This window comes from Nyctereutes procyonoides, unplaced genomic scaffold (genome assembly GCF_905146905.1).
Source record: "Nyctereutes procyonoides isolate TBG_1078 unplaced genomic scaffold, NYPRO_anot_genome, whole genome shotgun sequence".
NCBI lineage: Eukaryota > Metazoa > Chordata > Mammalia > Carnivora > Canidae > Nyctereutes > Nyctereutes procyonoides.
The window spans coordinates 23,172,014-23,197,052 of NW_026575132.1; the positions used below are offsets into that span (position 1 = coordinate 23,172,014).

The window sequence follows — 25,039 nt, forward strand, 5'->3', positions numbered from 1 at the left end:
CCCCCGCCGCGAGGCCCCGCCCCCGCCGCGAGGCCCCGCCCCCCCCGCCGCCGCGGCTCCGCAGCCTCCCCGCGCGCGGCGGCTCCCCGGCGGCGGTGCCTGCTTGCCCGGGTCTGGGTCCTGCGCCGGACTTTGGCGCCGGCATGTGCAGGTGAGACGTTGTTGTTTCTTGCCGTTCGTTTCTGCTTTTGTGTTTACGTTTCGGTGCCATTGCGGTGGCTGGAGGATGGGAAGCGGACAAAAAGCGGGCGCGTGCTCGATTTCCAAAAATCCCCGGCGCTCCCTCCAGCCCTCACGGTTAATTAAGATGAAATCTCCGGGGGCGTCTGGGGAAGGAGAGGCTGCAGCTCGGGAGCCCTGCTGCGCCCGCCCCGGCCCCCGCCCCGGCCCCCGCCCCCGCCCCCGCCCCCGCCCCGGAGAGATGCGCCGGCTGCCCTGGCTCGGGACCTCGGGCCGGCAGGGAGAGCGGCCGCTTAGCCGAGGGGAGGAGATCTGGCCTCCGGATCCTCGGGGGGTGGGGGTGGGGGTGGGGGTGGGGATGCAGTGGCAGTTATCCACAGCTCCCAGATAATACATGGTTTTAAAAATAAACTGGAGCCCACTTCCACCTCCCCCCCCCACCCTCCCCAGCTCAGGAATGAAGGGAAGAGGCCACCTTTACCGGATTGGAGACCTAATCCATTTCCACCCGGCTGCTGCATAAACTGATGAGTCCAGGGGTGTGTGCTTCCTGCAAGGACGCAGGCGGCCCCAGGTGTGTGTGAGATCCTCTCTTCGAATTCATTCCCGGCGCAGGGAGGCCAGCAGCCCGAGCCTGGGGGGAGTTTCTCATCCACGGTTTAATGCCCAGTAATGGTGAGTTATTACTCAGATCCTCCTCCGTATTGTTCACCTTACTTCATGCTGTCGGCGCCCCCAGAGTTAGCTTATACCTGGACTGGCCTAGTGAGACTTGGCCTAAGAATTTGGCAGGATCTAGGGAATGCGTGTGGTGCTGTGGTCTTAACAATCCAGGGAAGATGCTATTTCTGTCTGCTGTGAGAGTACAGTATCCCCCCCCCCCCACAAGGTATTAAAGTGATGTAAAAGCAACAAATGCCATCATTCTTTCGTTGGGCCCACCGACCAGCTAATTGTTCACAAAGTGAATTAGAAATGGGTCTTGTTAAAGGTGGAATCAGACATCACTTCCTCTCTGATCCTGTATCCCCGTGCCCTTCTCTGACCTTCTTTAAGAAATACTTGCCCAGGGGCACCTGGGTGGCTCAGTCAGTGAAGCATCCGACTCTTGATTTTGGCTCAGGTCATGATCTCTGCGTTGTGAGATCGAGCCCCACATTGGGCTCTGCACTGGGCACCCGCTTGAGATTCTTTCTCTTCCTCTCCCTCTGCCCCTAACCACCCCACCCCCTAATCTCTGGGGGGGTTTTCTCTCTCTAAAAAAAAAAGAAAATTAAGAGAAGTACTTGCCTTTCTCTCTTTGTTGATGACAGATTCCAATCTACACTCATTAAGGAAAAGGAGAAATCAATCTCTTTTGCCTTCTGCTTCCCAGTTGCTAGAGTGTGCTTTGATTCCAATGACAAAGTTTTTTTTTTTTTTAACAGCAAGAGAAATAGTGACTCAGTTTTAAGGGATTTCTTATTCCAGAAAATTCCATAACCTTCTTTCTTAAGAGCAAAGAACACTTTAAATTTCTTTTAAAGATGCTTTTAGCACAGATGTCACATAACATGGTTTGCTATCTGGTCTGGACTTGTGGATTCACAGAGCTCGGCCAGCGTGGGTCAGTGTGGGCCTGGCTCTACTGCAGCCTCATATGGACAGCTGAGGGGACTGAGGGGTTCTGCAGTCCTCCAGCGAAAAGGTGACTGGCCTGGCTTTAAGCCACTTTTGCCCGCTAAGGATGACAAGGAGCCATTCCTTGGCTCAAGGAAGTTGCAATCTGATTAGAAAGCTCTCTTTCACAGTCTAGAGAGAGTCTGTGATTGACAGAGATGTTGGAGTTCCTCTGAGAGATCTGTTCAAATGAAAAGGCATCTTTGGCTCCATCATTTTAATTCTGGCTCCTGGTTGAGCCATCTCTTCCCACAGCATCCACAGCATCCCAAAGGATGCTCCTTTGGCGGAATCAAGTGCTACCCTGGGCTCTGCATCACTGCCCCCTTTGTCCCAGGGAAAAAGACGTCTCCTGGGCCACGATCCTTCCACACTCCCACTCTGTCACACCCTATTAGCACTGACTCCCTTCATCTTCTGAGATGCTCTGGCCCTCACCCATCTTCCCACCCCTCCCCCACCCCATCTGCCTGCTAGCTTCATTTTCTTCCTGCCTCAAAGCAGCTGCTGGCTCACACCGACAGGGGCCAGTGAGATCCTCCACATTCAGACTCACAGAATCTCAGTGCTAACAGAATGTCGGTGAGGCATCCAATCACCCCTCCACCCCCGCCTTGAAGCAAGAGCTGTCCTGAACTGAACCAGCTCCCACAAATAAGACGCTAAGCTAGTTCCCGGTATTCTGCTAATATCTACTGAGTACTTACCATGTGGCAGGGACTGCTCTAGGCACGGTGGATACAGAAGAGTGGCCAGGACAGTTAGCTGTCCTTGCTTTTGTAGTGTTTTGATTCCAGCATGGAGGTACGATGGGAGAGAGAATAGGGGGTGGAAGGTGTACATGTGCCTGAGGTCAGCTAGTGAAGATCCAATTTTACAGCTCTTAACAATATGAAGATGCTCAAGCTCTTTGTAAGCCACTACCCTCGCTACCAGGAACCATTTCCTGAGTAGACGGCAGGGTGCCTCCAGATGATGAACCAGTCCAGGTGGGAGAGCATTGACCAGGAAGATACTGCTCACCCTACCAGGACCGTGAAGGAACGGGATGCAGTCTAACTCATAGCCAATTCACAGCAACTGGCAGGAGGTTAGTGTTTAAAGTTGCTGTTCCATCATTGTTCCAATCATTTAACATCAGTTTGAGCTAAATTCTCTTCCACCTTTACGTTGGTGAGACTGTCTTCCTGAGGGAAGCTATTGGTAATTTTTAGTGGCAAAATGGTAAGCGTCTCATTTCCGAGCTGGCGTAGTGCATCTCGTGGTGGTAAACCAACAATGCTATATTGGAAGAGTATAGCTACCCCCAGACAGGTGCTATGTGCCCTTTGGGTACCATACAGAAACGAGAGAACAGAAAGAGCAATAAGGTTGGAGTAAGGCAAGTTCACTGTAGTAAGAGTAGTAAATTGGCTTGAGAACGATCATACTCCACCCTTCCAGCCCCGGGTCGGGTTCCTTGGAAGAGGGGGATGTGACCATCTGGGTAAAAGTACAAAAAGCAACCCTGGAGGAGTGGAGAATAAAAAAAAACAAAAACACAGCTCCCGATTGTTCTTAAATCAATGGCGCAGGCCACACTGATCTGGAAGCTTTATAAACCAGAGGGGGCAAAATAACGTACCACTTGGTGGTTTGTCTACATGGTAACTTATTTAAATTTGAACTAATCACAACAATTAAAACCAGGAACTTTAACATGAAATTCCTAACAACCCATACCAAATGGGTCTGCATTTCTCTATGAAAGCAGTTGGCTGGATAGTGGGCTTGGTGGGTGGGAGAGAGGGAAACAACAACTTCCTATTGATGATTTCCTGTTTTCGGAAGAGGCCTGTGCTCTTGTGTTTACCATAGCCACCCCCAATCCTCCCGACTCCTTATTGTAGCCAGAAGGTAAGCCTTGGTGTCATTGCCATTTATTAGCTTTTTCCAGCCATAATTCATCCATGTAGGTTACATTCTTTCCTGTAGTGTACCTTAGGGCGGAGGCTTCAAAGCTTTCTGGTTCCTCCACCCACCAAATCCCCAAGTTCTGCTGGGTATCTGGATGGGTTTGGAGAAGACACTGGAACACATTTGCTCCTATGACCACCTGGGACCAGAGAACTGTGAGCAGCCTCCGGGGAAATCATGCCTGATAGTGAGAGGTCTTTGAACGGTGGCAGTGGACTACCACTGCTGAGGTGTGTGTTTTGGGCAGGGCTGGGGTGGGGCCGGAGGGGGGGGTGTCAGTTAGTGACTGAGTGATTGGGAAGCAAGGAGGAGAGTCCTTTGTTATGAGAGCCTAACAAAGGCCCAATATGCTCATTTTGTGGTGTTGTGAGTCTTTGGGTTTTTACTTAATGCCTAAGAGCTATTGATCTTTTCTTTCTTTCTTTTTTTCTTTTTTTCTTTTTTTTTTAAGATTTTACTTATTTGATGGAGAGAAGGGGGTGGAGAGAAAGAAAGCAGAAACAGGGGGAGCTGCAGGAGGAGAGGAAAAAGTAGGCTCCCCACTAAACAGGGAGCCTGACATGGGGCTCGATCCCAGAATCTGGAAGCTTCTGAGCTGAAGGCAGACGCTTAACCGAGTGAGCCACTCAGATTCCCGTATTAATCATCTTCTTCTTTTTTTTTTTTTTTATCGATCTTCTTTAATAAAAATTCTCACTGGACACTGTCTAGCCCACTATGAGCAGAGAATACTCGCTGTCTTAGTCTTCCTAGGCTGCTATAATAAAAATACCACATACTGGGTGGCTTAAATAATATACATTTTTTTTCCTCATAGTTCTGGATGCTAGAAAGTCCAAGATCAAGGTACCGGCAGATTCAGTGTCTGATGAGAGCATGATTCCTAGGTGGCCAATTGGTTGCTGTGTCCTCACATGGCCGAAATTGCAAGAAAGTTCTCTGGGATCTCTTTTATAAGGACACTAATCTCATGTGTGAGGGCTTCACCCTCATAACCTAATCACCTCCCAAAGACTCTGCCTCCTCCTACTGTCACTTAGGGTTATGATTTCAACATAACAATTTGAGAGGGCCACCAACATTCAGGCCATAGTAGTACATAGTGTATTGGGCTCTCCAGTGGGTTTCTGGTAGGGCTGAGCCAGCATCAATATGATATCTTTTGTACTGGACACCTGAGTTTTAGAATTCCTAGCCCACTCTAGAAGATAAAAACTGCTTAAACCACCCATTACCAGGGTACCATTTTATGCTCCAACTTTGAAATGTGTATCGAGATCTGCCTATGCATCAAGGCTGACAAATTAGAACACAGTAAAGAGGGTGAGACATAAAATAGCTTTTTGGACAATCCTATCTAGTATATTAGATGAGATTTCTGTGTGGTTGCCTTAGAAGTCCAAAATAATCCTGGGTTAAAAGAAGATAAATAATGGGGTGCCTGGGTGGTGCAGTCAGTTAAGTGGCCAACTCTTAATTTCAGCTCAGGTCGTGATCTCAGGGTTGTGAAATCAAGCCCCAGGTCAGGCTCCACACTCAGTGGAGAGTCTGCTTGAGATTCTCTCTCCCTCTGGCTCTACTGCTTGTACTCTCTCACTCTCTCTCTAAAATAAATAAATCTTAAAAAAAAAAAAAAAACTAGTTAAACATTTTTCTTTCAAAATACAATCCAGAGGAAGAGGGTTTATGGCTTTCCCAGTGGCTTTTATTCTTTTTGTCTCAGTCCACTGTCATCTCTGTGGGGTTGCCTTTGTCTGCATGGCCAAAGATGCCTCATCAAGTTTATATTCCAGCTCTCAAGAAAGTGAAAAGAGGAAGGAGAGGGCCAAGCCAGGAAGTTGCACACATCACATCTACTCATGTCCCTTTGGTCAGAGACTAGTCATACGATCACACCTGCCACAAAGGATGCTGAGAAATTTTATCTGTAGGAGGGAAGTCATGTGACCTGCAGAACCCTCCATTATTGGAGGAGAAAATAGATACAGGAGGAGTACCTATCAGTTGCACCATAACACGGCTTATTCGCATAGAGGAACTTTTTTATGTCTTTTTTTTTTAATTAAAAAAAAAAAACTATTTTTTAAGTAATCTCTACCCCCAATGTGGGCCTTGAATTTACAGCCTCAAAATATCAAGAGTCACACACCATCCACTGAGCCAGCCAGGCGCCCTTTAATGTCTCTTTATTAAACTTTCCTTCAGTCTTAGTCTTTGACACGATCAGGGTAATCTTTAATTGCTACCAATTCAGATTCCCCCCCCCCCCAACCCAAAATCAATCCAGGCACTTAAAATTTGCTTATTGAACACCTATGTGTTGGCCTACCTCTACCTCTATGGTACCATTTCCTAGAGCTTGTAGTCTAGTAGAGGAGATAGAAAATAAGCAAAATAACAAAATAGAACTTAATTACAGATGTCAATAAGTGTTGTACAGGAAACAGACTGTTGTGATAAAGAATCATAAAAGGCAAGGCAGGGAACCTATTTTAGATTTGGTGTCAGGACAGCTTTGGAGGAGCTGACAAGTAAACAGAGACTTGGGAAATACAAAGACGATGGCCATGTGACAGGGCAAGATTGAAGCAGATACCAGGAAGGCAGACAGTATGTAAGGCCTCAAGTGGGAAAACATTTAGTGTTCCTGAGGAAAGCATAGGCAGCCAATGTGATTGGAACATAGGAGGTATAGATGAAGGAGGTGTTATATTGGCAGGATGGTGAGGTGCCACATCACTCAGGTCCTTTAGGCCACATGAAAAGGTTTGGATTATGTTTTATACCAATGAGAAGTCAGTGGAGGTTTTAAGCAGAAAATGGCAGGGTTTTATTTATGTTGTCAAAAGAACTTTCTTACTGCCGAGTGGAGAATTGATTGTAAGACAGTGGGAGTAGAAGTCAGAAGATAAGGAGCATTTTTTAGAACCACACATAAGAAAAGATGGCCTTGGGGCTCCTGGTTGGCTCAGTTGGCTAAGCATCTGACTCTGATTTTGGCTCAGGTCATGGTGTCAGGGCCCTGGGATCAAGCTCCGTGTGCAACTCCATGCTGGGCTCTGCATGTGCCTTAAAGCCTTGGAAACTGAGAATATTTGTTTTTCTCCGTCTTTTATGGAGTTTAAAAGGAAAAAGAAATGTTTAGCTTTTCAGATCATATTAACAGATAAAAAATATATTAACAGTATAATAAAGTGTACAAAAACAGGGAAGATAATCAGACATTCCTTTCTTAACAGTTATAACCTATTTTTTAAAATATTTTATTTTTTTTATTTGAGAGAGAGAGAAAGAGAAAGAGCAGGAGGTGGTGGGGGAGGGAGGAGCAGAGGGAGAGGGACAAACCAATTTCACACCAGGCTGGGAACTCAACCCACCACTCAGTTTCACAACCAAGATCATGACTTGCGCCGAAATCAATAGTCAGATGCTTAACTGACTGAGCCATCCAGGTGCCCCCAGTTACATCCTATTTCTGAATAGGCATTTTTTCTTCCCCTCTGTCCTATCAGGTCAATAAGGATATATTGAGTGTCTGCCACACGTCTAGCCTTAGGGTCTCCCCGTTGGAGGTGAAGAAGTATAAGACAGGTCTTGATTTCTAAAATTTTATAATCTCCCTGGGAAGGTAAATGAAAAATAATGAAGCCATTCATACTCAATACAAGATGATATGAAAGGCTGCATAATTAAGCACTGAGAGGGTGTAGTACAGATGACAAATGCTACTGAAATACAGAGTAGAAGGCGGCAATAGAAAGGGACCGGAAGCTAACATTTATGGAAGTATCAATCCATCTAAGGTATTTTATTCTTGAGCACTCATTCCATTCTCCCCACTCTTCTACAATAATAGGATAGGGGTGGGGACAGACAGGTGGGCTAGAGTAGTCACAGAAGGGGACGTGAGTGAGTGAGTCTGTCTTGAGTAAGGCTTGAAACAGGTAGAAATGAGTGAAGATGGTGATGTAACCAACATAAATGCATGTGTTGACTAGTCATGTTGTGGGGAAGGGGAAAAATTGATACTAAGCCCTAGCATGGGGCATAAATGTGCAGAGCCTCAAACACCAGGCAGACCCTTTAGATATAGTTGAGTCAGTGATGGCAAGATAGTGATGATGACTGGACAACATAAAAATGATGGTTTTTTGTTGTTACTCACCATTTAAAATGGTTAAGGAAGAATCTGAGATGGAAGGCTAGAAACCAACTTGAGGAAGTAGTAGTAGAGCTGTATTCCAGGGATCCCTGGGTAGCTCAGCGGTTGAGCGCCTGCCTTCAGCCCAGGGCGTGATCCTGGAGACCTGGGATCGAGTCCCGCGTCTGGCTCCCTGCATGGAGCCTGCTTCTCCCTCTGCCTGTGTCTCTGCCTCTCTCTCTGTGTGTCTCTCAAGAATAAATAAATAAAATCTTAAAAAAAAAAAAAACTATTCCAGCATTTGGGGGGAGTAGAAATTCAAATGAAGACATTAACAAAGAGATTTCATAGGAATGAGTGGCAGGACTTAGAGACTGATTACTATTAAAGACATAAGAATATATCCCTAACATGGGAAATGAATTCATCAAAGACAACTCTAGACAATTCTTAGACAGTGCTAAGTATAGAATCTTGGGTAAATGCTGGCAGATAGCATGGTACCATGAATAAAACATGGGCCTTAAAAATAGCAAACCTGGGTGTAAGTCTCTGCCCCCACTACTATGTAACCTGGGGAAAATTACTTCTCTAAATGGGAATAATAGTTCCTACTTAGAAAAAATAGTGTCTACTTCATTAGTTTGCTGAGACAAATAATATGATCACTGTAAAACACCTAGAACAGCACCTGACACACAGTAAACATCCAAGAAGTTTTAGTTGTTACTAATTTTAAGTCCAAATGTCCTCATTCGTAAAATGCTATTTGTTTCTTAAGATGCCTAGGACAGTTGTACAATATCTGGCACATAGTATTGTCCAAAAAAATGTTAGAATGGAATTAAATGGGAGAACCATGTCTGAGCAATTAGCACAGAGACTAATGAATCATACAATCAGCAAATGTTGTGTTTTGTGAGAATAGGCACAACATAAATGTTGTAGGGTTTCCTTCTCCATCCCTTTTCCTTTCCTTCCCTCTTTATCCTCTTAGTAACACTAAGAGATTAAGTCTTCTAGAAATAAAGATGATGAATTTGGTTTGAACATGCATAGCCAGAAATGATGAGATATTTAAGTGGAGAATATCCACTAGGCTGCTGGAAGTACATCTGAATGATTCATTAACTCTTGACATCTATATTTGGGCGTGCTTGGCATAGAGGTATCTTGTAGAGGTAGGCAGGAGGACTGCATATTCCAACAGGAGGAAGACAAAGTACTATTGAGAATAGAGGGCAAGCATTGGCAATTATGGGTGGAGGAGACAGACAAGGGTACAAAGGAGGCAAAAGGAAGATTGGAGAGGTAGCAAGAGAATGAAGGTAGAAAAGCAAAGGAAGTAAGGGAAGGTTCAAGAAAGACCTGGAAGTAAGCAGAATTAGGGCTCTGGTATGGACAAGGAGAATAAGAAAGGTAAAATCATCACTGTAGTCACATTGCTGACTTTTAAGGCTGTATTCCACACAGAAAAGAGTGGCTCTATCACCAAAGGAAAGAGGAATGAGGTTCGGGCAGCAAAAGCCAAAACAACCAAACAAACAAAAAACCCAAAGCATACACAAAAACCACCAAATAAAACAAAAACCTTTCAGTTGTCTACTGCAGCCACCACTAAAACTTCCTTCGTCTAAATTTTGGTGGGAAAATTCTGGGCTTTTGAAGTTATGCAACTTAGACTTAAATCCAGGTTCTCTTCTTTATGTTACAGTGAACTCGTTGAGATGTAAGCTAAAAAACATAACTTACAGCCTGTCCTATAAGGCTTGATAGATGCTCATTTCCTGGCCAATTTTTTATCTTTCCAAATGATTTACCTGTGTGCATACAGGGTGTGTGTGTGTTAGAAAGAGGCTTGGGAGAAGGGTGGATAAGATGGTAAAGGGAACGGGATATTGAGAGGATGAATAGATAATGACTGTAGACTATTTGATGGAGAAGCTTAGTTACGAAAGAGAAAAACAAGACATAGGTAGAGTTAGTAGCAAAGTAAAGCTGATTTTTCCACATAGGGAATCCTGGGTTTGTTTGCAGGCAAAAAGGAACCAGCAAAGGGGAGAAGCTGGAGCTATTAGAGAGGGAGGAAATCAAGAATAAGAAAAAGATAGGATCAAGAATACAGTTGAGGGGGCACCTGACTGGCTCAATCAGAAGAGCACATGACTCTTAATCTTGGGATCATGAGTTTGAGCTCCACCTTGGCGGTAGAGATTACTCAATAAATAAACTTAAAAAAAAAAAAAAAGTACAGTTGAAGTGGTCAAGAAGAATGTACACCAGATCACTTACCCTGAGGGAAACCAGACACTGTTGAGAGGATACTCAAACAACCCATGGAGAGGCCCGCATAGTGAGGAACTGAGTCAGCACCACGCAAGTGTGCCATCTTGGAAGCAGATCCTCTGAGCCCTTCCAAGTCTTCAAATGAGTGCTGCCCTGCCATCTTCAGAGACCTAGAGACAGACCTATCCAACTAAGGCACTCTCACATTTCTGACCCAGAAAATCTATTCACAGGAGAACCACAAAGATTTTAAGAGAATTCTATTGACAGAATACTTAAAAGAGTTCAGAGACTGTCCAAAACAAAAAAGGCCTTTGGAGCCCAAAATTCTGTAGGTGGGAAGCAGACTAAGAAGTCTCCTCCCCACCCAGCTGAGACACTCTCAAATTACTGACACAGAGAACTGTGTAGGTTAACACATACTTATTATTTTAGACCTCTAAACTTGGGGTAATTTGTTACAAGACAGTAGATAACTGATACACCTTGTTCTGAGACACATCTGGTATTTCAGCCTCACAGCGAATAGAGTTACAAACTTCCCACAAATTTAGGAAAAGACTCTTCTATGGGCCTAACAAGTAGTCACCAGAAGAAGTTTTAAACCTGTTTGCTCAACAGCTCTCTGTGTGAATATGATTTAAAAGGCCCACTCATTAGTGGAAGTCCCTGGCTTCCAGTAGGCAGCCAGTCAGCAGCAAATTCACTGACCTGACTTTTAGAAATGAAGGGTGGACTCTAATGGGCTGGTTTCTTTTCTTTTCTTTTTTTTTCTTTTCTTTTCTTTTCTTTTCTTTTCTTTTCTTTTCTTCTTTTCTTTCTTTTCTTTTTCCCTTCCCTTTCCCTTTCCCTTTCTTTTCACAAGAGACCCAGAGAAAGGCAGAGACAGGAGAAGCAGACTCCAAGCAAGGAGCCCAATATGGGACTCAATCCCGGGACTCTGGGATCATGCCCTGAGCCAAAGGCAGACGCTCAACTGCTGAGAGGGAGGCGTCCCAGTGGGCTGGTTTCTAAAACCATGTCCACTGAGGGAGGTTGTTGTTCATCAACTGAACAGGTTCAAAACTTGTTCTGATGGCTATCTTTTACCAGCTACCAAACAAATCATTTTTAAGTTTGTCGGGCCATTTGGTACTCTCAAATCATGGGGGTTTTTTTGTTTTGGTATTTTTTGTTTGTTTTTTGGTTTTTGTTTTGAAGTGAATCAGGGACAGTTACCTGTTTTGCAAGTAGACCCTGGCTGGGTACTTCTCTAAAAATAGCTGTGCCCGAAGCAGGGCATAGATCCCTAAGGTGTATTACCAGGAGCTCACCATTTCTTTATATTTCATGCTTTTTCTAAAGGATTTTAATGGGGTCTCTAAGGGTCATTTCCCCTTTTGCTTATAGATAGAAGTGTTCCTCCCATCACTCCATCACCTGACAAGATAGTCAAGTTTGTCTTTACATCCTCAAGAGACACTAGTGCTTCTCTTGACTCCTGTTTTCTGTATTATTCTGTCCTACGGCTCCAGAAACTTCCTGTTACCTAACACTGGTCTCTCTCATTGTGGCCACCCAAAACAGAAGAGTTAGAACACTACACATGTTATCTGTTTGCAAAAGCCCATTAATAGTGATAATTAATCACTAATCACATGCATGCCTGATGCATAGAGAAGTCCAAAGAGACAAAGAGAAGATGTTTTTATTAGGTTTTGGGAGGAAATTGGAGAAGGTTGTTTTAAACAAAAATACATTGAAAAACAAGAGTTTGAGGGATGCGTGGGTGGCTCAGTGGTTGAGCATCTGCCTTAGGCTCAGGTCATGATTCTGGGTGTCTGGGATCGAGTCCCAATCAGGCTCCCGAAAGGGAGCCTGCTTCTCCCTCTGCCTATATCTCTGCTTCTCTCTCTATGTGTCTCATGAATAAATAAATAAATCTTAAAAAAAAAAAAAAAAGAAAAGAGAAACAAGGGTTTAAGGTTGTGGCTGTTTCTCATTGGCTGCAAGCAGTGTTTAGTGCATTGTTGTTGAGGGAGGGAGGAATCATTCTTCCTTTTCAGCAAAGCAGGAGATGAAATTCCTATGTGAAAATGGCCTACATGTCAAGAGGGCTGGCTCAGTTGGAGGAGCATGCGACTCTTGATCTCAGGGGTGCGAGTTCAAGCCCCACGATGGGTGTAGAGATTACTTAAATAAATAAAACTTTTATTTTTTTTTATTTATTTTTTTTTTAAATTTTCATTTATTTATGATAGTCACACACACACAGAGAGAGAGAGAGAGAGAGAGAGAGGCAGAGACACAGGCAGAGGGAGAAGCAGGCTCCATACACCGGGAGCCCGACGTGGGATTCGATCCCGGGTCTCCAGGATCGTGCCCTGAGCCAAAGGCAGGCGCCAAACCACTGCGCCACCCAGGGATCCCTAAATAAAACTTTTAAAAAAGATAATTGTCAATCTAATTCTTAACTTCCTCTTTCTGCTGGTTGTGCAGGCTGCAAGGAGTGGTACGTGTATGAGAGCTCCCCTGTCAGGGCTTCCCAACTCTATTTTAAATGAAATTTCTTTTATTTATTTTCACACTCTCAAGGTCTGATATTTATACCCTCAGAATAGATATAAAGTGGTGTGTTCATAGGTCACCTGCATTACAGAATTACCTTGGTATGCTTACACAATGTTGGTTTTACGAGAGGATTTGTACTAGGGAAAACATTTTTTTTTTTGCGGGCGGGGAACATTTTTATATTAAATACAGACTCTTAGAAAGTAGAATTCAAAATTCACATCCAGTTTTAACAACAAACCCCTAACCTTAGGGAGTTCCACACACAGCCTATCCTTTCTGTCCTTTCTGGCTGGATGTCCACTCTTCTGTACTGGGGCTACTTCGGTAGGAGAGCATTGTTTGAGCTTATTGATACCATTAAGGCAAACCTCAACACTCAATTAAGTGTTTACTAGGCACTCAATATTAAGGCAAACTCAAGATTCTAATAGTTGGGTTCCATAACCCAGCTTCTCTTCAGACCACTTAAATCTTTGGTTGGGTTCCTTTTTTTCTGATCAGTTTATCTTGGGAAGCGTTTGTGTTCTGGATCTTTCTGTTCTTGGACTCGTCATCTAAGTTTGAAGTCCAGCAAGTTGTATGCATAGGATTATGAAGATAATGACACTTCTTCTGTTCAAACAGCCCTCCTGCTCCAGGCAAAGTTAGGCTGTGAGGATGTCTTATTACCTTCCAGTTCTACCTGTGGGCATTTTTACTTCCGTCACTCAGTACCTTCTTTGTTCCAGTCCCTGGACTATGTTCCCAGGACACAAAGATGATTGAGAGTAAGTATTTATAATCTAGTGGCAAGACAGATATGAAAATTAACAATTAAAGGGGAAAGGAGAACATGGGCAAAGTGCAGTAGGGCAGAAGTTACTCGCTGAGAAGGTAGCTCAGCCTTTGGAGTGAAAAGTCATACCATTGGTCTGAAGATGCATCCAAATTTTAGAAACACTGAGATAAAAAAAAAATTGTGTTTGGCATTTGAAGTTGGCACTCTTATGTGATAATATCAAAGATGCATAATTTTAAGACATGAGATTTGCTTCAAACTGAGTGGCATTTGGTGCCTAGCTAGATTTTTTTATTTGTTTATTTTTGTCCCCCCCTCCTGGTTGGGCCAGCCCACTAGCTATAAGGGCCATTTAATACAAATGAGAGGAGAAGCCTCGTTATTGGGGATAGAGAGAAATCAAGGAATATGCATGTGGGATTGAAAGAAAGGAAATACGCAAAGACCACTGAAAGAAAATGAGGATTTGGAAATTGAGAATAAAAGTAACAGAAAGCCGGCAGCCTGGAATCACTAGAGAGTGGCCAGTCTCCAGAATCCTGGGGTGGCAGGATTGTGAGTAGAATCTGGCAATTCTCAATTGTAAATATAGCTATTTGTGAATGGAGAAGCTTATTTGGTAAATAGATCAGAATTTTTCATATTAATAAAAGCTGTCACTGTAGTCATTAAAGAAAGATGTTTTCTCAGTATAATTACCAATAATAATGGGTAACAACAAGGCCCCTTGCCTCCTTTACCAAGTTTAAAACTGGGTTTGTTAAAAGTTCATGAGAGTATTTTGGCTAATAATGAAGAAATGAGAGAATGGGAATATCACCATTTTCTAACTTCTAATGAATTAATAGGTCTAGCCAATATTATCAATGGCTACTAATTTCACCAAAAAAATAATAAATAAATAAATAAAAATAAAGGCCTCTATAATGCTGTCTGGCCATAATAACTAACCAAAAACATTCCAACATAAATATGATCAAGTCCATTTAGCTACCAATTTATAGGAAATACATGGTTCAAAGGAATACCCTATAGGAATGCAATCAGCAAAATCTAGACTGAGAATCTGCAAGGTAAATGACCTGCTTTCTTTAATAAAGAAATTGGAAGGAAAATTATTGGAGGGCCCAGCATATACACCTGGCCAATACAGTAGTCAGTAGCTACATGTGGCTATTTTAAGATTGATTAGAATTCAATTAAAAAAGAAGAAGGGCAGCCCGGGTGGCTCAGCGGTTTAGCGCCGCCTTCAGCCCAGGGTGTGATGCTGGAGCCCCGGGATCGAGTCCCACGACAGGCTCCCTGCATGGAGCCTGCTTCTCTCTCTGCCTGTGTCTCTGCCCCTCTCTCTGTGTCCCTCGTGAATAAATAAATAAAATCTTTAAAAAAAAAAAAAAGAAAAAGCATTTCCTCAGTTGCACTAGCATCGTTTGAGGTGCAATGCAGAATTTCCATCGGACAGCAATACCACAGACAAACAGGCATAGGATCTCTGTGCATTGCATAGACTTTTTTGGATCCCAGTTCCAGAAAATAGGCTTTAAACTGTTAAGTAAATGGGAAATTTGAACTGACTGGATAGTTGATGACATCAAAGAATTATTATTATTTTTTAAAGATTTTATTTATTTATTCATGAGAGACACACAGAGGGAGACAGAGAGAGAGAGAAATGGAGAGAGACAGGCAGAGGGAGAAGCAGGCTCCATGCAGGGAGCCTGACGTGGGACTGGATCCTGGGTCTCCAGGATCACGCCCTGGGCTGAAGGCGGCGCTAAATCACTGAGCCACCCGGGCTGCCCTCAAAGAATTATTTTTTTAAAAAGGATATGTGATGATGATACTGTAGTTATCATTTTTTTTAAAAAAAGACTCCTTATATATGTAAGAGATACTTACTGAAATAGATGAAATGGTATCTGAGATTTGCTTTTAAGTAAATTGGCTATGAATATTTTGAATATGGTTGAAATTGGGTGATAGGGACAATGAGCGTTCCTTAAAATTGTTCTCTTTCTTTTGTACAGGTTTGCCTCTTTCTATAATGAGATGGTTCTCTATTTTATGTATGTTTGAAACTGTCCTTAATAACATACTTTTTAGTTTTTTTGTTTGTTAATGTTATTATTTTAAAAAGTATATGAGCAGGGCACCTGGCTCACACAGTTGGTGGAGCATGCAGACTCTTGATCTCCAGGGTTGTGAGTTTGAGTTCCACTTTGGGTATAGAGATTACTTAAAAATAAAATCCTTAAAAATAAATAAATAAATAACATATGAGCAACTAGCTGCCTAAATATGACTACCTGGGTATTGCTAATTTTCCCTTCTTTAGTAGCAGGAGCACTGAAATCATTTCTCTTCTCCTAACAGTTCAATGCACCCAAAACACAGGCCATCAGTGTCTTTAAAAGATGTTATATAGACTCTCCTCTCTCCCAACCTCTCTTCACCTGGAAAACATGAAGAGGAAAGAGAATCTCAAAAGTAGAAAAGTGTGCATCCTCTCCACTACTCTCCCAGCATGTGAAAGGACAGATCCCAGGAATTTTCTGGGATAGTAGGCTAACAAGAAGAAACCAGGAGACAGGGATGCCTGAATGGCTCAGTGGTTGGCATCTGCCTTTGGCTCAGGTCATGATCCCGGGGTCCTGGGATCGAGTCCTGTATGGGTTCCCCACAGGGAGCCTGCTTCTCTCTCTGCCTGTGTCTCTGCCTTTCTCTGTGTGTCTCTCATGAATAAATAAATAAATTTTTTTTAAAAAAGAAGAAGCAGCCAGAAGACGGGTGCTCTTCATAGATTACCATGGTAGGCATGGTTGGTGGTGGTGTGCCATCTTTGGGGAGCTTACTAAAGTTACATTCATCCTTTTGAATATGATTCTTTTTTTTAAAGATTTTTTTAATGGATATATTGAACTCAAGTTGGAAGAGGCGAGTCCAGTCTCAGAATGGAGGTAAAACCACCGCCCCGTCACCCCCAGCCTGACTTCGGCCATCACTGCCGCCACCAGGGGGAGGAGGGCCATGATCCAAAGGAACCAGAGCAGTTGAGAACACTGTTTATTGGTGGTTTGAGCTTTGAAACTACAGATGATAGTTTAAGAGAACATTTTGAAAAATGGGGCACACTTACAGATTGTGTGGTAATGAGAGACCCCCAAACAAAACGTTCCAGAGGTTTCGGTTTTGTGACTTACTCTTGTGTTGAAGAGGTGGATGCAGCAATGTGTGCCCGACCACACAAGGTTGATGGGCGTGCAGAGGAACCAAAGAGAGCTGTTTCTAGAGAGGATTCTGTAGAGCCTGGTGCCCATCTAACAGTGAAGAAAATTTTTGTTGGTGGGATTAAAGAAGATACAAAAGAATATAATTTGAGAGACCACTTTGAAAAGTATGGCAAAATTGAAACCATAGAAGTTATGGAAGACGGGCAGAGTGGAAAAAAGAGAGGATTTGCTTTTGTAACTTTTGATGATCATGATACAGTTAATAAAATTGTTGTTCAGAAATACCACACTATTAATGGGCATAATTGTAAAGTGAAAAAGGCCCTTTCTAAACAAGAGATGCAGTCTGCTGGATCACAAAGAGGTCATGGAGGTGGATCTGGCAACTTCATGGGTCATGGAGGAAACTTTGGAGGTGGTGGTAATGTTGGCTGTGGTGGAAACTTTGGTGGAAGAGGAGGCTATGGTGGTGGAGGTGGTGGCAGCAGAGGTAGTTATGGAAGAAGTGATGGTGGATATAATGGATTTGGAGGTGATGGTGGCGACTATGGTGGTGGTCCTGGTTATGGTAGTAGGTGGTGGTGGACCAGGATATGGAAGCCAAGGAGGTGGATATGATGGTGGTGGTGGAAGATATGATGGTTACAATGAAGGAGGAGATTTTGGAGGTGGTAACTATGGTGGGGGTGGGAGCTATAATGCTTTTGGAAATTATAGTGGACAACAGCAATCAGATTATAGACCCACGAAGGGGGGCAGTTTTGGTGGAAGAAGCTCAGGCAGTCCCTATGGTGGTGATGTTATGTATCTGGTGGTGAAAGTGGTGGATATGGTAACAGAAGGTTCTAAAAAAATCAAGAAAAGGGCTACAGTTCTGAGCAGGAGAGAGAGAGAGGAGTTGTCAGGAAAGCTGCAGGTTACTTTAAGACAGTCGCCCCAATTACATTAGAGGAACTGTAAAAAATCTGCCACGGGAGGAATGATGATCCATGGTCAGAAAAGTTACTGCAGCTTAAACAGGAAACCTTGTCATAGCTACAGTTTGCAAAAAGTGCAGCTATTAATTAATGCAATGTAGTGTCAATTAGATGAACATTCCTGAGGTCTTTCATCTGTTGTAGCTTTTTCTTTTTCTTTTTCTTTTCATTACATCAGGTATATTGCCCTGTAAATTGTGGTGGGTGTACCAGGAATAAAAAATTAAGGAATTTTTAACTTTTCACTGTTTGTGTAGTTCAGTTTTTCTACATTTTAGCAGAAGCTTTAACAGAATGCAGTTTTGAAGGTGTTTCCTTGTGAGTTAACAAGAAGATCATTGTTAATTTTGTTAAAGTTAACTATAAAGAAATACCTGTTGACTTGAAATTTAAGGGAAATCTATTATCCGCATTTCCATTAATTTTTTTTAAAATTTTTTATTTATTCACAGAGATGCAGAGAGAGAGAGAGAGGCAGAGACACAGGCAGAGGGAGAAGCAGGCTCCACGCAGAGAGCCTGACGTGGGACTCAATCCAGGGTCTCCAGGATCACGCCCTGGGCTGCAGGCGGCGCTAAACCGCTGCGCCACCGGGGCTGCCGTATTCTCTGCATTTCCAAACCATGAAATAAATGGGTTCTGACATGTGGAGAGAATAGATATTTGTATGTTTGCAATGTGTGTTTTAGATAAATAGAATTGGGTATTTAAATTAGCATATTTGTGAATTTAATAGCATTAAGATTTGCCTTCAAATGAAAAAAAAAATCTCAAAATTCAAAAAAAGAGAAAAAGATCTTATTGATGTATTTGACAGCCAGAAGCCTGCAGTACTGGCCCCAGCCATCCAAATCATCATGTTTGGTAGGAGTGAGAATAGTTCTTAAATCCCATTTATCTATAAAGCTTCCTCACCCGAATTCCTTATACTCAACATCTCCTAGCTAAACTGATGGGTTTTGCATAATATTATAAGTTTACATAAATGACAAAAATATTATTGCCACACAAATAAAATTTTATTCACCACAATCCAATCTTGAGAGAGTATCTCCGTAGCGCTCCCAAAACACAGCGTTAAGATAAGTGAAGGGAGGAGAAGCCTTCATGCCAAGTTGAGAATCATTTCCCAGCCCCCTTCCCCTCTCATCCTATTTCCTTCCCATTGATAGCTTTGCTTTTCTTATCTCTCCTGTGGAACTCATTGATGCAACATCTTTGCACAGCCCCATCCAGGAAGAAGCTCTGTGATGCGTGAGTCGTGAGTTTGCTCAAGCAAGTCAGACCCTTCCCACGGAATAACTAGACCTGAGGACTAGGATGGAAGAGCTGGCACCAGTAGAAGGCCATGGCCAGCTCCCAAGCCCCCACCAGGGGTCTCTCAGGAAGGCCGTGGCTGCTGCCCTGGCCCTGGATGGGGAATCCACGATGGGTCGCAGGAAAAAGAAGAGGAAAGAGTCCCGCCCAGAATCTATCATCATCTACCGGTCAGAAAATGACAAACTGGAGGAGGAGCCCGGGGAACTAGAAGGTGGAGACCAGCCTAAAGAAGAGGAGGGAGATGATTTCCTAGACTATCCTGCGGATGATGGTAAGTCTCTGGGGCCACTTACTTTAAACCACGGGAAGGAATGAGGATTCTCCAGAAGACAGGGATTTGCTCACTCACCTCTTTTGTCTTGTTGATACATTTCTTCTTGCGATGTTACAGTCTTCGTTCAACAAATCGGCAGTATTTATTAAGCATTTATAATGTTCTCTTCTCAGTGATGTGGAGATCTCTGTCCTTTCTGAACTCTTAGTGTAATAGAACAGACCGATTCATACACAAAAATTAGTAATACAAGTAGACTATGCTAATTAATTATTGATTTTTAAGACTATCTAATTATTTAATACATATAAGATAAAGAAGCTAATAGTGGGCTTTTATAATAATCAGGAAAATGCAAATTGTAACAGCCGTGGGTTATAATATTCCTCCACATGAAGGCTGACCAAAAATTGGGTAAACTTAGGATAACATCAGTGTGAGAAAATATAACTCAAGTGAAATGGGATCTGTTTTACCTACTTTGTAGGGAAATTTATTGATATTTATTAAATTCAAACTGTGTGTATCTTGTGTTCTAGAAATTCTCAGAATCTACCCCATGAAACTTATGCTCATGGGCATAAGGATGCATGTATAAAAACATCTGTTGCTAATGAAGCCATGGAGTGTCCGGATTAAGCATCACCGTGCAGCAATAGATGGATGGGGTAGATCTATTTGTGTAGATGAACTGATCTCTAAGGCATAGGCCCACAGTGGACAAGACAAGCAATGTCCCTGCTCTTGTGCAGTTTACCTTTTAATCAAGGGAAGACAGTGAACAGGGCAGTAAATACAAGGTAATTTCAGGTAGTGGTATGAGTTGCAAAGACAATAAACCATGGTGATGGGAAGAGAACTGGTGAAGGGTGTGGGGGAAGAGACTGCATGGCCATACGAAGACCTCTGGGAAGTGACGCTTGAGCTCATTCAGATGAAATGAAAGACCAGCCATGAAATGCTCTTGGGCAGAGCTTTTAGAGGAGAGGGAGCAGCAGGGGCAAAGATCCTAAGATGGAAGGTGTTGGGAAAATTGTACAACCCTTCTCCCTGTGTAGTCAAAATCTCTGCCACTCTCCTGAGCCCTGCTCTTTAGGTGGGTCCATTCTATTCCTCTTCCAGTCATGGAGCAAGGAACCTAGCCTATCTATAATCTCCCCCACCTCCACTTCTAGACTACATTTCACCTACCAAGGGACACAGACTTCTGTGTTTTAATATCTCCAATCTCACTCTAGGATGGCCAAAAGATGGCCATTTGATGGTGATAGTGGTGGTGGTGTGTGGGTATGTGTATATGGAGGGTGTACACGTGTGATATGTGTGGTGCATGTGTCCAGAGCTTGGACATGAGGTCTGAGATGTCCACAGGCATGAGGAAGCCTCCTCTCATGGAAGCATAAGTACAGGGATAAGCAGGGAAGAGGAGTGCACTGTCCAGCACTATGATATGCACACAGCACAATCTTCACACACACTAGTGGATATTCATGTACCTATAAACTAGAAATAAGATTATTATAAAGTGGTGTCTGTGGCAAAATTCCTCATACCCTTCCATATCACAGAGATCATGCCAAGATTGAGGCCCAGAAAGTGGAGAGAGAAGTTAAAAAGCACCAACTTTCTTTGCAGTTTTTTCAGAGTCCATGTGTGTGGAGTGAGAGTTCCCTGGGGCAAGTAATAATACCAATAATCACCTTCCTGAGGGAGATCCACTCCATCCGTGCCTGAGTAATTGACTCTAGGACTGTGCCAGGTGCTATAAAAACAGGAACTGTTGGGGGGGCCTGGGTGGCTCAGTTGGTTAAGCATCTGCCTTTGGCTCAGGTCCTAGGATCGAGTCCTAAGTCCTGAGTCAGGCTCCTTGCTCAACAGGGAGTCTGCCTTTCCCTCTCCCTCTGCTTGCTACTCCGCCTGCTTGTGGTCTCTTTTTGTGACAAATAAATAAAATAAATACAATCTTTAAAAACAAAAAGCCTTTAAAAAATAAAAATTAAAAAAAAAATAAAAACAAAAAGCCCTAGGAATTGTTGTATTCAGCCCCCAGCTCAAGTGATGACACTGTGGTGAAATGTCCACATTCTTTTATTTATTTATTTATTTATTTATTTATTTATTTATTTATTCATTTATTTATTTATTTTTATTTTTATTTATTTTTTATTTTTATTTTTATTTTTATTTATTTTTTTATGTTTATTTTTATTTTTATTTTTTTTAAATGTCCACATTCTGACCTTGACTTCACCTCCTTGATCTTCAGGTATGTGGAACATGCCCATGGACAGCCGCTATGTCACATTAACTGGGACCATCACACGAGGAAAGAAAAAGGGCCAGATGGTGGACATCCATGTCACACTGACGGAGAAGGAGCTGCAAGAATTGACCAAACCTCAAGGGTCATCGAGGGAGATAACACCTGAAGACAGAAAGGCCTGCCAAATGGGAGCAGACCGTGGGCCACATGTGGTCCTCTGGACGCTGGTCTGTCTGCCTGTGGTCTTTATCCTCTCTTTTGTTGTCTCTTTCTACTATGGCACTATCACCTGGTACAACATCTTCCTTGTGTACAACGAGGAGAGGACCTTCTGGCACAAGATCTCGTGTTGCCCTTGCCTCATTCTCTTCTATCCAGTGCTCATCATGGCCATGGCCTCTTCCCTGGGCCTCTATGCCGCTGTGGTCCAGCTCTCATGGTCCTGGGGAGCATGGTGGCAAGCTGCCCGGGACATGGAGAAGGGCTTCTGCGGTTGGCTCTGCAGCAAGCTAGGTCTGGAGGACTGTTCTCCCTACAGCATTGTAGAGTTGCTTGAATCTGACAATATTTCAGGCAATCTCTCCAACAAGGACCCTATCCAGGAAGTAGAAACTTCCACTGTCTAAACTTCCAACATCGTATGTTCTTCTCTCGTCCCAGTAGCCTATATGCTGTCTTCCAATTGCAGAAGATTCTTTCTTTAAATTAGCCCCCTACCTCTCACAATTCTGGAAAATTGTAGCCCACATTCTTCGGTTCTACCATCTTGGTGGTTCCAGGAGCGCAGGGAACAGAAAAGCAATTTATGCCAAAGCTGTCTATCCATGGATGAATTCTCATTTCCTGCCCTAAAATGACCATTGATCTGGGACAAGGAGCTCAGTTCTAAGTTCAGGAGTTTGAAGATGTTACTGGTGCCTGGAAACCAGGGGAGTATGTGACTAAATGTGACAGGGGAAAAGGGAGACTCCAGGAAGACCAAGTTCACCAAAAAGATAATAAGTAGGATGGAGAGAAACACTTAGGACAGGGCTACCACAGTGCAGCAGGATGTGAAGATTTTTGTGGATTACTTAGATTTTAATATAGTGGCATGTAATGCAAATTCTAAAATATCAGTGGTTTAAACAGGATAGAAGTTTCATTCTTTCTTGTGCAGAAGTCTGGAGGCCGACCATGCGGGTACCTGACCAAGTCATCCAAATCCCAGGCTTTACTCCCCTACCATTAGGATGTAGCCCTTCGTCCTTGTAAGGAGACTTCGGGGAAGTCTCACTCAACACTTCCTATCTTTCATTGGCCAGGCCTTGGTCACATGACCTCACAGGCGAAAGAGGCTGGGAAATGTAGTCTTTTAGTTGGGCAGCTATAGTCTACGCAAAATATTTGGGTTCTGCTAATTTAAGCAAAAAAAGGAAACATGGCTATTTTGGTAGGCAAAAAAGAGTCTCTGCCTCCTGGTAATTATTTAAATATATTCAGATCCCAAACTGCTAATATAGTTGTATTTATTTATTTATTTATTTATTTAGGACTGAATGTTACATAGAGAATTTATACATAGACACTAGCTACATATACTGTGTATATGCTACCAATAGATGTTAGCAGCTCTTGTACTTTGCAATTAGTCTGTAATGTCATGTGGTTTCAGGGTTTTTAGAAAGGAAGAGTGAAGAGTTGGAATATAATTAGTAGCATAACTTTTTCCCTGGTAGTGAAGGCAGGACTGGGGAATGATAGTTAATATAATCTACATATTAAAGACTGTGGAGGGAGGGCTTGCAAACTTCACCCAACAGGTTTCAGTAGCCCTAAGTGCTCAAAGACAGGATTAGCCTTCTGTTGTTTGGCAAGACCTCACAGCCTCACTCACTCAGACCCTGCTGGAATATCTTGGCTGTGCTGTGAAACTTGTGTCCTCCTGGCCACTAAGGGGTGTACACCAGATGAATCTAGATTCATAGAATCTGAACTTTTTTTTCTATTTAAATTTATTCCAGAGGCTAATTTCAAAAAAAATCAAATCCCAAGAGATGAAGTGGTTTTTTTTTGTTTGTTTTTTTTTTTTTTCAGGTTTGGGTCTTTACAAGAACAGCTGATGCCCATTTCTTGTTCATGTCTCAGGAAGAAGCTGTGTTAAGAACTGTGAATCAAACCAGATGGGTCAATAGTGTTCTCCCACCGAAGGACAGGGACATTTACCTAAAGTATGTTGAACATCATTTTCAGAAGAACGCCCTTTAAAAACAACAACAACAACTATTATTAGTTTCACACAAAACAAAACTGCCCAGCATTTTTGAAAGTAACCTTGGTGCTCTCTGGTGCTTTTGCAAAAATGTAAACAATTGAAACGAAGACAAAGAAAATAAAAATAAAATTGAATTAACGTTCGCATGGTCTTTGAATTTCTCCAAAGTTGCTTTGAGTGCTACAATTTGCAGAAAAAGGTGAGTGTGGTGGCTGACCTATGTACGTATAACGATCTTAATATGGATCCTTAGGTCTTGACTCTTTCCACGTACAACTTATTTATGGAGATTCCTTTTAGGTGGACTGTTTCCACAGACTACATAGTTACCTATAACCTAATGTGATGTTGCAACTGCATGTCACGTTTTTTCCTGGAATTAGGGAAACCAGTGGTCAAGGCCAAAAATAATCATAATTAAGATTAAAATATGGGGCCCGTGGTAGAATGGAGGAGGATGGGGTGAAGGTGGAGCCCAAGGGATATTGAAATGAAGTGGACATGGCCCTCATCCTAGTTAGGCTCACAACCTAGAGGAAGAAACTGAAATCATTTCAGAAGGGCTCTAAGAAGGTATGTAAAAGCCCAGAAGCAGGAAAACTTAACCACTTACCTACTGACATTGAGCAACACCTTCATAGTGATTCAAGTCCAAGGGGGAATAAACCCTTTATTCTCCAGGATTTTCAGTAAAACAAGATGCTAAATCTTAAACAGTTTAGATAACCTGAAAGTTTCACTGTGGCCTCGATGGCCACCCCAAACTTCAGTTTTGCAGTGTTCCAAATGCTTAGTGGCTAACATCATTTCCCTTGCCCCCACCCTCTGCCCTTGAGACGCAAACAAGCAGAGGTACTAGAATCTCTTCTATTTCTCCCAGGAAACAAACCTGCCCTGGAGGAGGTGAGTGTGAGAGAGTGGGGAAGAGGGAGAGACAAGAGGGATAAAGGAGAGAGGGGCAGGGGGAGAGAAATGCATACAAGCACTGAAATGGTTGACACAAAATGACAAACCTTTCAGAATCTCTAAAAGTTCAAGAAAGAGTTTTATTCAAGCCAAAGCTCGGACAGCTGCCAGGGAAATGCACTCTTCACAGGGCAGAAAATGATGTGGAAAATAAACAGTTACAGGGCTGGTACCTTTTTCACTGAGATTATAGATTAGCATA

General features: G+C 42.9%; 1 protein-coding gene and 1 pseudogene across 4 annotated transcripts; both read left to right on the top strand.

The window, feature by feature from the left end:
- The first annotated feature begins 72 nt into the window (after positions 1-72).
- On the top strand, positions 73-24,009 carry TMEM169 (transmembrane protein 169). 4 transcript variants are annotated; one of them, XM_055345626.1, is made up of 4 exons: positions 748-855; positions 18,987-19,351; positions 21,621-22,255; positions 23,694-24,009. In XM_055345626.1, the coding sequence occupies exons 2-3, from the start codon at positions 19,081-19,083 to the stop codon at positions 22,241-22,243; spliced, it is 894 nt and encodes a 297-aa protein (XP_055201601.1). In that variant the 5' UTR covers positions 748-855; positions 18,987-19,080; the 3' UTR covers positions 22,244-22,255; positions 23,694-24,009. The 4 variants fall into 4 exon arrangements, with proteins under 4 accessions (XP_055201602.1, XP_055201600.1, XP_055201601.1 ...); XM_055345627.1 differs by lacking the exon at positions 748-855 and adding an exon at positions 73-151 and having other exon boundaries at positions 21,621-24,009; XM_055345625.1 differs by having other exon boundaries at positions 681-754; positions 21,621-24,009.
- LOC129523011 (heterogeneous nuclear ribonucleoprotein A3-like) lies at positions 700-17,690 on the top strand (annotated as a pseudogene).
- Positions 24,010-25,039: the final 1,030 nt, after the last annotated feature.

Bases quoted from the DNA above. Each gene is read 5' to 3' on its own strand.
- TMEM169 (XM_055345627.1), top strand. From the start codon at position 19,081: ATGGAAGAGCTGGCACCAGTAGAAGGCCATGGCCAGCTCCCAAGCCCC. The intron at 19,352-21,620 runs GTAAGTCTCTGG...CTTGATCTTCAG, and splicing joins AGACTATCCTGCGGATGATG to GTATGTGGAACATGCCCATG.